Source organism: Sinocyclocheilus rhinocerous, unplaced genomic scaffold, assembly GCF_001515625.1.
Source record: "Sinocyclocheilus rhinocerous isolate Xijiao unplaced genomic scaffold, SAMN03320098_v1.1 scaffold271, whole genome shotgun sequence".
Taxonomy (NCBI): domain Eukaryota; kingdom Metazoa; phylum Chordata; class Actinopteri; order Cypriniformes; family Cyprinidae; genus Sinocyclocheilus; species Sinocyclocheilus rhinocerous.
In genome coordinates this window covers 2,660,524-2,674,728 of record NW_015657574.1, presented here as the reverse complement: position 1 = coordinate 2,674,728, position 14,205 = coordinate 2,660,524, and the positions used below count along the sequence as shown (strand labels likewise).

The window sequence follows — 14,205 nt, the reverse complement described above, 5'->3', positions numbered from 1 at the left end:
TCCCCCCCCCCCACCTACAATCCCTGCCGGTACGAGACTCGAACCCGCAACCTTTGGGTTACGAGTCCGACTCTCTAACCATTAGGCCACGTTACATTCTCTATTAATTATTAATTAAATAAAATAAAATATAAATAATTAGCTGACAAACTTGAAAACTTTGAAATGTTGCCGTAGTGCAATATGTTGAGCTGAAAAACCAAAATGACTAAAACCGAAATAAAAATATTCAAACTAATAAAAACGACAAAAGCACAAAAATTTCTAAAACTTAAAGATTTGAAAATGAACTAAACTGCAAATATAATATCTTGAAATAATGTATATTTAAATAATATTTTATATTTTGATATGTATATAAAATAAATATTTGGAAAAATGCAAAATAATAATAAATAATATGTGTATAAGTATAAAAAATAATGCTATCATGCTTTCGTTCTCTTCATGTTTAAAAAAAATTCTAAAAGCAGCATTTCAATGAATTTAGGGCTTCTTGCACATTCTAACAACTAGTGATGAATAAACATTATGATGCTTCTCACCGTTATTGAAGACAGCTCTGATGAGTTTGATATAGGCCTTATCCAGATCACCCCGTCTTTCTGCGTTTCGGAAAATAGCCTCAGCTAGCTTAGCAAACTCCTCAAAGCCGGTGACAAACGGCAGGATGCCCACTTTACTCTTCTTTGAAATCTTCACCTCCTCCATCTGACGAATCTGTCCAGACTAAAACAGCAACAAACACATCAGAAGATTTAAATACTGGTCTCGCCATTGATACATCAAACAATGCTTGACATGAGCTCAACTTACAATGCATTTATCAAAGTTTCTCTTGACAGTGACCAGCACATTGCCCAGCGTCGTGCTGAGATAGGACGCGGGATCAACATTTTCGGCCGTCCAGACGTGGTGACTCATCTTTACCAGCATGTAGAGAGAGTTGAAGCTGTCGATCTTATCGCCTAAAGCTATCAGACTGTTCAGCTCCGTCTCAATGCTCTGAAAGATCTTATTCATCATCATCCGAACCATGTCCTTTCTGCAAGAGAAATGGATGCATGATCATTTTTTGTAATCTGCTTAAAAACTAAATTTGAATGAACTAAAGAGAGCTCAAGAGAACTGTCACTCACTCAGATATTGAATGTCTGTGTTCACTGGGGGGTCTGGAGTGAACCGTTCCATCGCTGTCATCCACATTCTCTGCCTAATGAGGGATTTATAACATCATTAAATCACACAAATACAATACACACACAGATCTGAGCCGTACTGTATCTGATACTCACCTGAGCTAGTGTAGGATTTTGCTGCAGCTTGAAGAACTTGCTGATAAAGTCCTGTTCAGCCAGACACAATGGCTCTAGCTCACTCAAAACCTGCTCAAAAATCTAGAAAACCACACAAAGAAGGGCCCTCAATGGGCATATGTACACTATCGTTAAAAGTGTAGGGTTAGCATGATTTAATGCTCACCAAGGCATTTAAAATATAGCAAAAACAGTAATATTGTGAAAATCTATTTTATTACAATTTAAAAGAACTATTTTCTATGTGAATATATTTAAAGTGCCCCTACTATGCCATTTTTAAGGTTGCTAATATTGTTTTATGAGTCTCTTAAAATATATGCATGCAAGGTCAAAAAACACGTTAGTTTTCTAAAAAAATAGATTTAATTTGACCTCATTTCTAAATGATTCGAATCGTAAATGACTCGTGCGAAGCAGTTCAAAGAATCAGTCTCTCTAAACCCCTCCTTTCCGTGAGCCCTCACTGCTGTGATTGGTCAGATGGCGCAGTCCTTTGTGATTGGTCCAGAGTCGTAGAGAGATTGGCTCTGGATTGGTCTACCGTGTACAGCACGTGTCGGAAACGAAACGCTCATTGACATGACGGAATAACAGCCCTGGAGACTTGTCAATACATAGAAAAGATGTGCAAATATGTTACTTCGTGACGTAGAGCCGTAACAGAATAAGATTCGAATTCCTGACGACTCGTTTAGGCGATTGCGAGCCGACTTTTTTTTTGATAGACAATAACTTTATTTATCGTGCACTGTCGGCTTCACAACTTTGCAGATAGTTTATGTTCACATCACATACAGCTACATGACACACTGCATGAAAGGTAATATTCGAAAAGGCATAATAGGGGCACTTTAAAATGGAATTTACTCCTGTGATGCCAAAGATGAACTTTCAGTTATCAGTGTCACATGATAATTTAGAAATTTATACAAATTAATGCATGAATAAAAGTATTAAATTGACCCCAAACATTGGAACATCAGTGTTTATGATTATACTTTGGACAACAACTTTCAGTATTTAGTCACATTTAGCGGTGGTGCACCTTATCAAACCTGGTTCTGTCTGCTACGTCCAGGTCAGAGGCAGACATGTTGCCCATATCAAGCAGAGAAGACGACTGAGAGCGCCTGCTGTTGGAGCTGCTCACAGCGAGTTTATTCAGACTTGATGTGGAGCCTGTAAGCTTCCCAGAGCTTCCATGCAGGCCTGAGAGACACCATCAGAGGAGAAACCATCAGAACGTGAACTCCATATAAAACATACAAGTCAGTTGTACTTGATTTATATTAAAATCACCTCATCTATATGGGTTATTAAACTTACCTTGTAAAGTACATGTTGATCTGAAAGGGGTCATAACAGACATGCAACCCAACTACTAAAAATCTCATACAGATCACAGAGGCTTTACGGTGTGATTAAATAATCAATCTCCCCTTTAACCACTGATGCATTAACATTAAAGATTGTAATATTTGATAAACTGGTAGACATGTTTGAGGTTAGCTTTGATTGAGAAGAAGTAAATAAGGCAAGATAAAATCCATAAAAAGGTGCTTGTAACTTAAAAAAAAAATTTAAACATGTTTTGCATATCCATGAAACATTGAAACTGAAGTTAAGATAATGGTTTACTGTGCTTATGAGGAAGAGAGGAAGCAAGGCATTATGGGATAGGCATGGCATGTGGCGCTGATACTTACTCTCCGTCTCCTGTTTGAGAGCACTCTCTTTCCGCGGAAGTGTGGCTGGAGGCCGGTTAGAAAGGCAGGCATCAGAGACAGAGACACGTTAGGCTTACAACATGCAGCATGGTGCCAGAGTTAGGGGTTAAAGGTCAAAGTTTTCAAATATGACATGCACTGCAGTGGCTGAATTTAGGCTTTGGGCTCTTTGGCCTTTGGAAACAAAAAGCTCATTTTATTTCATCACGTGGAGGAAAAAGCTTTTGAAACAAGAGGAACATCTTACTAAGACCTGGAAGTGTACCAGCGTAAGCAGGGATAAATGTTTCCAATAGGGCTGGGCACAAGTAACAGAGTACTTGGAAATGACAGCAGTGATCAATCACCCTTTTCCCCCAACTTCAAAACATTTTACATAGATGAAAATCCTGTTGTAATTATATGCAAACATGTAAAAAATGGCCTAATATATTAATTTTATTTAACATGTTGCAGTCATCAGAATTAGAAATAGTTCAATGGTGCACAATGGAATGAGAGATGTTTTTGAAAGTACTGTTGTTGTTGTTGTTTTTTTAACTTAACACAAAGTCTTATTTTGATGCTAATGGTGTGGGAAAAAAATGCCCACACAGACAATGTTTATTTCATAAACATTAAAAAAAGTCTCTCTTTATGCCATTTGCAAGCATTCTGAGAAATGTACTTACACTGTTCTAATCATCCTGAAATCTTATGTATTTAGGGTTTTTTTTCCCCACAGAATATTTTGGTTGTCATGCCTCTAGTATGCATTTAATGCCATGTGTAATAGTGCACACACTGTGGGCCTTGCAGCACATGTCAGGACATTACAATGAAAACATGTGACATTGCACACCATCATATCAGAGACAAGCAACGACTGACATCTCAAAGATTTTACTAGAGAACTGTTGAATAATTTCAGTTCAGCTCTGTTGAAACTAAGTGTTTATCATGTAGTTTAACATTAGTGTAAGAAAAAACACACACATACAGACAAAACTCAACATAGCATTCACAGGACACACAGAGACTGAAGAAACAGCATGAACAAAAAATCCCTTTCCAAGAGTAGATTTCCTGATAAACAAATATATATATATAAAAAAGTTTTTTATTGAGGTCTTACCAAATTTTCCTTTCCCATCCTTACTAGTGCCTGCCATTTTGATCTTTGCCACTTCAAAGAAGTCCTTAATTTCCCGCTCATACAATCGGGTCATGTAATCCACATAGGTCTATAAAAACATAAGATCAGCAATTTGACCAAATTTAGATTTTTTATTTGTCAGCGTTTTTCTCATTTAGAGGATGTTAGAAAGATCACAGGAAATAACAGTGAATGAGACAGACAGAGAGAACAGGACTGGGAACCAGACACAAATCCAATCTGCCAGAGCACACACAGCAACATCCAGGCCACGTCTGCCATCACATTTGGATTTTAAAGACAGTTTAATAATAGAGGGCAGAGATAAATGCATCTAAAACATTTGGGAATCAGATTAGCACTGAGCGATGATCAGAAAAGGACTAATCGTTCTGACTAAACCCTTAAATATGGCCTTGCCCTTGGTCTAATGTTTGTAGAATAACATTAACAGTACTATTAAGTCTGAGCAGAGCTAAAATTAAATATAACTGCTATTTTCCTCTACTAAGGCATTGCCATTTCAAAAGCAAAACCACTGGCTCTCAGAGGACATCAGGATATTGCAGCATTATTATGATGGCATTTTAATGGTTACTGTAACTGATCATAAGGGTACTGTGTCAGTGGTCATAAATGATAACAGGGTTTTTTTTTAGTTGTGATTACTGTTGGTGATTGTAACTGTCAAACTGTTAAAACATACAGTATAATGCTTATACAATAAAACATACAGCAATAATGGGACTGTTTGTCTTATTAAAGGTACACTATGTAACTTTTTTGTTCAAAATGTACAAAATTTATATAATGAGCATGAATCATGAATCCATCTTTTAAATGTTTGTCTTATCCTGAATCACTACTGTATGCCTATAATATGTGTTCATATTCACTTTTACTCTGGCATTCTGATGTGTATGCAACACACTTTTTTTCAAGTGGAGTATTAAATAAAGTCCCGCCCTACATTTTTTTATTAAACATCCTCTTTCACTCAAATATATAAGGGGTAAGTAAGTAAAATTGGTTGCAAACAGCAGCTATGGATATTGAGATATTGCAATGCTGTAATGCTAATAATCTGCAGTGTCAGGAAAATTAAGAATGTTACAGTATTTAATAATGTTTTTGTCCTTGACTTTTGTCACACAGTTTACGATTAGAGTTTCCATTCACTTTATGACTTTATCAAGATAGAACAATTTGTACAAACGTGACTCAGTGCTTTCAAACCCTAATGGTGTCTGACATCCGTCATGATAACAATTACTGTGATATCAGCACAGTGATGGAAGTGATAAACACTCACTCTGGAAAGTCCCTCATATTTCTCTCTCTGGGTGTTCTTCAGCCACTCCATGAGTTTGGCGTATCGGAGCAGGTCTCTGTGCAGAGGGCTGTGTTTGGGTAGTGTCAGCTCAGCTGTGTGCTGGGACAGTGTGGAGCTCTGATCGTGTCCCTACACACACAAACACACAGACACACTCAGTGAGTGGAAACTCAGTATGAAAAAAGTTCACTGTCCAAGCAAGTTAATATTATGGAAAACACACACACTCATTCCCACATAGAGCTGGGTAAAAATATAGATTTTCCAAAAAAAAAAAATTCTAATTTGGCATTTTGTTTGCTTAATTACTTTTTTTTAGTAGCTGTGTTTTTACAAAAACATTTTACAAATCATATTTTACATTTGTGTTGCGAACATCTGTTCACAATCCGTATTGAATGTGATGCAAATGGTACCGCAAAATAATGGCAAAACCATCTTTCTCTTGAGCAGTCCTTGTGGGCTGAAAGCAAAAATCATCTCATTCATGGAAAAAATGAGTCTTTTAAACAGGTTCTTTTCAGTATATCAAAAACCTAGAGGGAACAGTGCAGTCTGATTCATGAACAAATGACTCTAATGAATTGGTTCTTTTTTATAAATTGAAAACATACAGAACAGACTCTGCAGTCTGACTGATTCATGAACAAATTACTTTTATAAACTAATTATTTTTAGTGAATCAAAAACATACAGTTTGGAAAGTCTGATTCATAAACAACTGACTCTTAACAACCAGTTCTTTTTTGTGAAACAGCATCATACATCGTGACCGGTGTAGTCTGATTCATGAACAAATGACTCTTATGAACCAGTTCTTTTTCGTAATCAACAGCATACAGCGTGACCAGTGAGGTCTGATTTACAAACAAATAACTATTCTTTTCAGTTAACTAAAAACATACAGTATGATTCTAAAAAAGGTGTTAAACGAATCAGTGAATTAGACTAAAACCCTTTCCTGTATACAAGCATTAGCGGAACGAAAATATCTTTTCATATGGAGGAAATCTGTATAAACACCCAGCTCTACTCCCACACAAACGGTCGCTGTTATATTACAGTGACGTCGAGCTCAAACAGTAATTAATCGGGCAAAAATACCAAGCCTCACAAATCCATGAAGACTGCCACAGTAGTGCTATATTCTCACAGTCAAGCAGTTCCTTCTCAATGCATCTATGAAACATACACATCATAAAAGCAAATTCTGCAGGAACTGCATGCTGACCAGGCCATTTCTTCTCACGAGCACCTCACAATTCCATCGGAGAGTGAGCAAACAAGGCAATGAAGACCCCTTTACATCTTCAGGGGACAAAATCAACAGCTACTAACACGAGAATGATGTTGGCTAGGAGGTTTATGGGGCGATCATCTTAGAAACCCTAAGATGAGAATGTCTGGATTACATCACCATGAACATGCTTAAACGTAATGTTTCCATGAAGAGAGAGAAGCATTGATGAGACAGTTAGGTCTAAAGAAGAGGAGTTGCGTGACTGTTAGAGTGGGCGGGTCAAACAGGGTGCTGGAGTGGGCGTACTCACAGGGAGTGACAGACAGGACGACCTATAGAACTGAGGGATGGTCATTTTGAAGTGACTGAAGTGGTTGAACTGACAGAGGAACAGAGAGCACAGTGAAGTAAAGTGATATAGAGAGACACGACTGGTGGCCAAACAGGAACACAGGAGAAAGAATCGATCAGACAGAGGCAGATAAAAGACTCAATAGAAAAGAAAAGAAAGCCTAACACTCCTCATATATGTAAGTTGTACGTGTTCTTTACCTGGAACATGTGTAATAATGTTACCTGGTGCACAAACACGTTGTTGAGGTGGTTGGTGAGACGTCGGGCAAAAGTATCTCTGAGCTCAGAAAACAGATGCTGCTGCTGCTTGACTGCCATCAGCTTCTCATGGCCTGTAACAGAACATCACACAAACATGATTAATGCTTCTCATGCACAACTCTTAAGTGCTGTTTTCACACAGTGGGTGAAGTTTGAGAGCAGTACCTGGTTTGAGCGTTACGTTCATGCACTGTGACAGAGCCTCAGAAGCATTGATGCAGGCCTCGATACCCTTAGGAGAAGACAAATCTCCTTCCTGCAAAGCCTTGATGTGCCCTTTTGATAGATCCATGTAGTTCTATCATGGAAAAAATACAAAAATATTAACAGAGAGATAATTATAGACATATTAGAATTCTAATCATACCAGTAATCTTTTATTTGAGTTTTGTTTTAGTATCAAACAAAACAGTAAAGGAGCACATTTAAAACATCAAGAACTTTGTTCACCCTGGCTGAAAAGTTAATAAACAAAAATACAGAAGTTCAGATAATTTTATTTTTTTAAATTATGCTACAATTAAGCAAAATACAATTCATTATATTTATAATTTAATACAGTGTTTCCCAAACGGGAGTCTGTGGAGGAATTGCAGGGGCTTTATAAAAAAAGCTAATAAATCATTAAATTAAAAAAAAATGTAAAATTAACATAATTTTAGAATATTTTTTACCTTTATTTAACCAGGAAATTAAAAACTCTTGAGATTTAAAATCTCATTTACAAGAGGGTCCTGGCCAAGATAGGCAGCACATTTAGTTACACATAAAACAAAATACATTCGTTTACATACACAGAAACATACACAAATCACTCAAAACTTTTTGTAAACATCATAAGTTAAGATTTCTCTGCATTTAAAACAAGTTTTAAATCACTCAGTGTGTGCTGAACTGCATCAAAATCAGATTGAAGATGACTCAGAGCCTGATCCAATGTTGATGCAGAGGAGTAAATCACCATATCATCAGCGTATAAATGAAAACTTGAATGTGCGAGATTATTCCCAATATTATTAATATATAAAATAAATAATAATGGCCAAAGGACCGATCCCTGTGGTACTCCGATATTTACATTCAGAGTACAAGTGAGTCCCTCTATATTTATACATTGAGATCTATCCGATAAGTAATTGACAAACCATCCGACAGTATTTACTGATAAACCTACACGAAGTAGCCTCTGCTTCAAAATTTCATGATCTACGGAATCAAAAGCTTTGGATAAATCGATAAAAAGAGCAGCACTATGGTTTTTATTATCCAATGAAACCATTAAATCATTTAATACTTTTATAATTGCTGTGGATGTACTATGTTTTTTCCTAAAACTGGATTGGAACTCTGATAAGGCATTTTTAGAATATAGAAATTATTTTAATTGATCATTCACAAGCGATTCCCAAACCTTTGATAAAATAAGAAAATTTCGAAATAGGCCTATAATTATTCAATACAGTTGGATCACCCCCTTTAAATAATGGCTGAACATAAGCAGTTTTCCAGATAGAAGGAATTTCATTTGTAGCTAAAGAAAGATTAACCTTTTTGTAAAATATTCTGCTGTAAATACGAAGGAAGTAAACCTAAAATGATTTTATATATAAATAAGTACCAATGCTTAAGTCTACGGGATGACAACGCCGGCCATCCAACCCGAGAGTACAATAAACAATGATGAGTAAGGGCTTTTGAATTTGTGATGAACCTTAATGCTCCATGATAAACTGAATCCAACGCCTGTAAACAATGCTTAGGTGCCTCCATGTATATGATATCACAATAATCCAACACTGTCAAAAATGTAGCTGCTACCAATCTCTTCCTTGCTGCAAAAGAAAGACAATACTTGACTCTAAAAAAAGGCCCAGTTTCGACTTTAATATTCTCACAAGCTACTGAATATGAGGCCCAAAAGAAAGAGAATCATCAATTAAAAATCCCAAGTATTTATACTTAGCTACTACTTCAATCTCCAAACCTTGAAGAGTAGTAATTGAGCATGAGTTTGAAAGTGCAGACTTTCTTTTGTAACTTCATAAGTTTAGATTTCTCCGCATTTAAATCACTCAGTTTTAAAGTCAAAACTCAGTCAAAGTTTTAAATCACTCAGTGTATGCTGAACTGCATCAAAATCAGATTTTCATTTGTAGCTAAAGAAAGATTAAAAGGTTAGTGGTGGCGCAATAAAATCAGCTGCCAGCTTTAAGAAATGTGGATCCAACATTTCCACATTTCTAAAACAAATCCAAATAAAACAAATCCAAATAAAACACATATATTTTATGTTTTCCTGCACTCCATGTGACCATTAACCATCATCAGAGAACTTTGAACATGCGAATGTGTTGTGTAACTTAAAATCTCAGTGGTATTTCCAGTAAACATTTGAGGTCAAAGGTTTTTTTCTGACAAAAAAATTTCTGAATCCCTTATTTTATAGTTTTCAATAAAAGATTGGAAGTGGAAGTGTTTTCAGGAATATGTATGCATGCTTATCACATGATTAAATAGTCTAGACTTATAAGACTTGTTAGTTGCAAGTCTTAGTCTACCTGAAATAAAGGTGGCAAGAGTCCACCACAGGCAACAGAGCTGCCGAGCACCTCAAGTCAGGTTGGAATTTCTGTGACAAAAAACTGCTATCCCAGTATTTATTGTTTAATGTTTTTAAAGGGGCAGTTACTGATGGATCACAATGGTCGACTAGTCGTCCACCAACCTCATCAACCTGTTTAATAAGATCGACTAGTTTACCTAGAATTCTTTTGTTAATGTTGTGTTCCACTCATCAAAGGAAAGTTTTCTGGGATCTATCTCTACTGTGTCCCAACATACCACAAGGAACTGGATCTCATCCAGTAGTTTGCCATTGTTGGTGTTGCTGATCTGGATGAGACGGTTGCTCTGGGAAATCTGGTCCATCTGTTCTTTCACGCTCTGCAGCATCTCCTCATAACTGAGCAACTTCCCCTCGATGTTGTCCACCTCTCCCAGAGCCCGATCCAGCAGCTGCATCAGGATGTTCACCTGCTTCTCAGAGGCCATGATGGACTGGATGTTAGCCTGAGCAGAGAAGAACAGAGATTACTATTCACAATAACAAAAATAAGCCTTGTTTTATCTTTAATGTGACTGTCAAACAATAAGACTTCTCAATATAAACTGCTATTCCCTAATCAAACAGACTTCAATCCACATTTACCTTGACCGTTAGATAATTATTGCACTTAGTTCAATATAGATAAAGTTAATTATAAACTCCTGATTACAGGTGCAATCAATACTTTTCCACTATGTCTAGTGCTAACACACCAGTGTTTTACTTCAGGAAACGATTAAACAAACTCACCCCATCTAGGACCTGTAGCTCACGGGACAGTTTCTCAGCAAAGGCCTCTGCGTTGGAAATGGCATACTCACAGACCTCCATCATGCTCTCAATGTCCAGCTCCTCACGGGCGTTCAGCTCCTGGTAATCGTCCAGAGCATCCTCATCTCCCCCTGCAACACTCTGACTCTCTCCGCTCGGGACCGACTCTGAGAAGAAGGAAAGATACATGAAAAAAGTGCTCTTATTAACCTCAAATGTTTATTACTGTATAAGCTACTATTCAAAAGTCTGGTGTCAGCAAGATCTTTTTTTTTTTAAAGAAACTACATGTTATATGACAGTAAGTTTATAATCCAAATAAATTCTGTTCTTTTGAATTTTGAAAATGTAGCTTTGCCATTACATGCATAAATTACATGTTTAAATGTAATAGAAAAATTGTCAGATTATAACAGAATGACATTACATTACAACAGAAAGATTGTAACAATTTTTCACAATATTGTTTTTACTGTATTTTTGATTAAATAAATGCAGCCTTGTTGAGCATAAGATACTTCTTTCATAAAACATAGCCAAACTTTTGAATGGTAGTGAGTGTGAGCATATGAGTATATTAACTAAACTACTCCATAAATGCAATGTAAGTAACACAAACACAATCTAGAGAGTGAGCAGTGGGTAAATGTTCCCAGATAACTATGTGACTAAGCAAAATGAATTAATGTGAAGAAAGAAAGACAATTAATGAGGGGGAAACAATAGCAGGAGGTGGAAACTGGAGTAGGGAAATGGAGAAGGATGAAAGATGGAAGAAAAAAAACAGCGTACAAACCTTCAGCTTTAGGAAGCTCTGGCCAGTGAGAGATTTAGAGAGAACAGCAGAGATCAGGTTAAACTAAAGCATTAAAGGACACTCAAAAAGACACATTGCAGAATCCCAAAGAGCTCAGAAAAAGACAGAGAGAGAGCACTAGCCACAGGAAAACAGAAACTAGTTTGAGTTCCTACCACTGGAAATGTAATAGTTCTACATTCAAGCTTTCAGACTCTTTTCCTTACATATTAGAATTACACAGGTAGTTTAACAACATGCTATTACACTTCCACAACACCGGGAGCAGTAGTGAGCCACACCTTCCAGCAGCTGTGGACTGACATTTACAAACTCCACTTTCTTCCGAAGGTAGCGCTGGTTCAGCTTCCAGATACACGAGATGAACGAATTCTTCTCTGCAGTGCTGCTCGCCACCCACCGATAAACCTTCTCAAAATGAAGGTCAAACTCTGGGTTCTCCTGAAGGATGGAGAAGTCCAAGATTTGCTCAGTAAATTCAGGTCGATTCCAGGTCAATAATTATTTTCATGTTACCCCAATTTCCATAAATATGTTCCATTAGTATGTTTCAATCATTTAAATACAAAACAATAAAAAGTAAATTCAATCACTTTAAGTGCTATAAGTGAATTTAGGTATAACAACATTATTTATGCACAGTATGGTTTATTTGAGATTTGCTAAAGATTAAATTTAACAGTGTTATTAAATTATTAGCGTTTTTAAAGATTAATTTTAAGTGAGCCTTCAGTGACGGAAAAGGTAATCTAACATTTAAATGAAATCCATCTGGTGTAATTATTGGAAACTAAACTAAAATAAAAATGTCTTTGTTAAATAAAATAAAGTTATAGTATAAATCTAGTATAAATATTAGATGAAAAACTTAAACTTCAAAAAATGAAAATTAGAAACTGAAATAAAATAAGTTGAAGTTGAAGTACTTTTACTTTTATAGTAGGCCATTATATAAGTAATACTAAAATAACACTGTATCCGATATCATCCAATAAGCAATCTGAAACAGGTAATATTATCTATCCATAACATTTAGTAATAGTTATTTTATTACTAAGCTTTATTTCATGTCTGAATTGAATCTTTCACATATGACCTCTGACCTTATTGGCATCTTTGGCATCAACCTCTGTCAGGTCCCGTAGTTCCCATGCCATCTGTCTCTTATAGAAATCTCCTTTATCCGACTTCTTCACTTTCACCACCTTCACCTGCACTGGGCGCTCTGTAGTCACTAAAGATGATAAACAGAACTGACAGAGGTAAAATAAACAATAAAAGAGTGTTTATGGACATTCTCTGACATGGATCTGTGTCTCTGCTCTACCTGTGGCACACAGGAAACAGTTCTTTTTCTTTTTCCCTGCCTTGCAGACATTGACAATGCTCAGCAGACGCTCGTCATTGGGGGTGAAAATATCCCTCTGAAGGGCATGCTTGATGGCAGTCATGTTTAATCCTGAAATTAAAAGCACAATTGGCTCATGAAAGGGCCTTCTGCTCGTTGACGCTGTCCAAGTCATTCAAAAGTGTATTCTTTTAAATGCAACATATTAAAAAAATTTCAGATTATAGCAGATACTTCATCTGTCATCTGTCAGTTTACAACAATAATCAAGTATACAAGACACAATAAGACATTACAAATTTGGCTGAAGCATGCAGGCAAACAAAGGTGTTTATTAAAATTAAAAGATCAAATTCATTCAATTTTATTCATGTAGACTTAAAGGTACATTTGCCCTTCATTCACAGAACTGTACTAGAATCTACCATGGTGATCCCATGTAAATACCACAATATATGAATATGAGAATTATTCATTAATATGACATACATCAGAATAATACGTGAGAAGAATACCGTCAGTTACAGAGTAACGTTAATACTTTTCTTAAATTCAGAGTTCGTGATTTTTTTCGTGGTTCGACAATTATTTAAATCTGTTTTGTATATAGATGAAGATGTCTTTATTGTTATAGTAACAGATTGTTTTATGAAAGGTCAGCTGACACAGTAAACAGCGCAGTGGCCTTTTCGGGAAGCTAATAAACTGCGACGTTAGTCGAATCTTACCTTAAGTTTATCCAAGTGAGCGACGAAAATGCCTTCTCTAACGCTTTAACTTGTATTTGTTAAAAATAAAAGCTTTTTTTTCTGAATATCACATCAGCTGTCAGGGACCCTGCTCTGAGACCAGTGTGAACACGAAAACTGTACACCTCCTGCTTCCGGTTAGTGTTTCTACAGTAAAAGTCCCTTAATTCTATGTTGTGCATTTTCATTATTATTATGGAACCGAACAATCGCAAGCCACGATATATTTGAGAATGATTTTAATTCAATCGATCTTGTGTGCATATAAAGATAATATAAACTGATGATCAATAATATATCAGAGCTCTAAACATATCATCCATACATTTTATCAGCTCTATCCGTATCTCTCAAGATAAACCCTCTCATGGCCCATGTGGGTCAAAAATGCAAACTGTAAAAAGGGAACTGACTTGTGTGTGGATGGTGATAATAAAAGGAAATCAAAGAACAAAAAAAACTTTTCCACTTTTCAATACAGTGCATTTCAGATTTGTTTTAGAATTTATCATTTATTCACACTGGAAATGTAGGCTAACTGGTTTG

The 14,205-nt window shown here is 36.2% G+C and overlaps 1 protein-coding gene across 6 annotated transcripts in view; it reads right to left on the bottom strand.

The window, feature by feature from the left end:
- LOC107721360 (exocyst complex component 1-like) overlaps positions 1–13,801 on the bottom strand; it is a 15,351-nt gene extending 1,550 nt beyond the window's left edge. The window contains exons 1-18 of one of the 6 annotated variants that reach the window (XM_016529334.1): positions 13,639–13,801; positions 12,890–13,021; positions 12,666–12,796; positions 11,844–12,003; positions 11,542–11,559; positions 10,725–10,912; positions 10,211–10,438; positions 7,535–7,667; positions 7,331–7,440; positions 7,065–7,133; positions 5,494–5,643; positions 4,161–4,269; positions 3,026–3,070; positions 2,365–2,528; positions 1,296–1,397; positions 1,140–1,213; positions 817–1,045; positions 546–729 (exon numbers count right to left, since the gene is read on the bottom strand). In XM_016529334.1, the coding sequence (XP_016384820.1) occupies positions 546–729; positions 817–1,045; positions 1,140–1,213; positions 1,296–1,397; positions 2,365–2,528; positions 3,026–3,070; positions 4,161–4,269; positions 5,494–5,643; positions 7,065–7,133; positions 7,331–7,440; positions 7,535–7,667; positions 10,211–10,438; positions 10,725–10,912; positions 11,542–11,559; positions 11,844–12,003; positions 12,666–12,796; positions 12,890–13,013 (2,218 nt within the window). In that variant the 5' untranslated portion in view covers positions 13,014–13,021; positions 13,639–13,801. Of the gene's footprint in view, positions 1–545; positions 730–816; positions 1,046–1,139; positions 1,214–1,295; positions 1,398–2,364; positions 2,529–3,025; positions 3,071–4,160; positions 4,270–5,493; positions 5,644–7,064; positions 7,134–7,330; positions 7,441–7,534; positions 7,668–10,210; positions 10,439–10,724; positions 10,913–11,541; positions 11,560–11,843; positions 12,004–12,665; positions 12,797–12,889; positions 13,022–13,638 lie in introns of those variants that run through there. The other 5 variants (XM_016529336.1, XM_016529335.1, XM_016529337.1 and 2 more) reach the window with 5 other exon arrangements.
- Between the last annotated feature and the right edge of the window lie 404 nt (positions 13,802–14,205).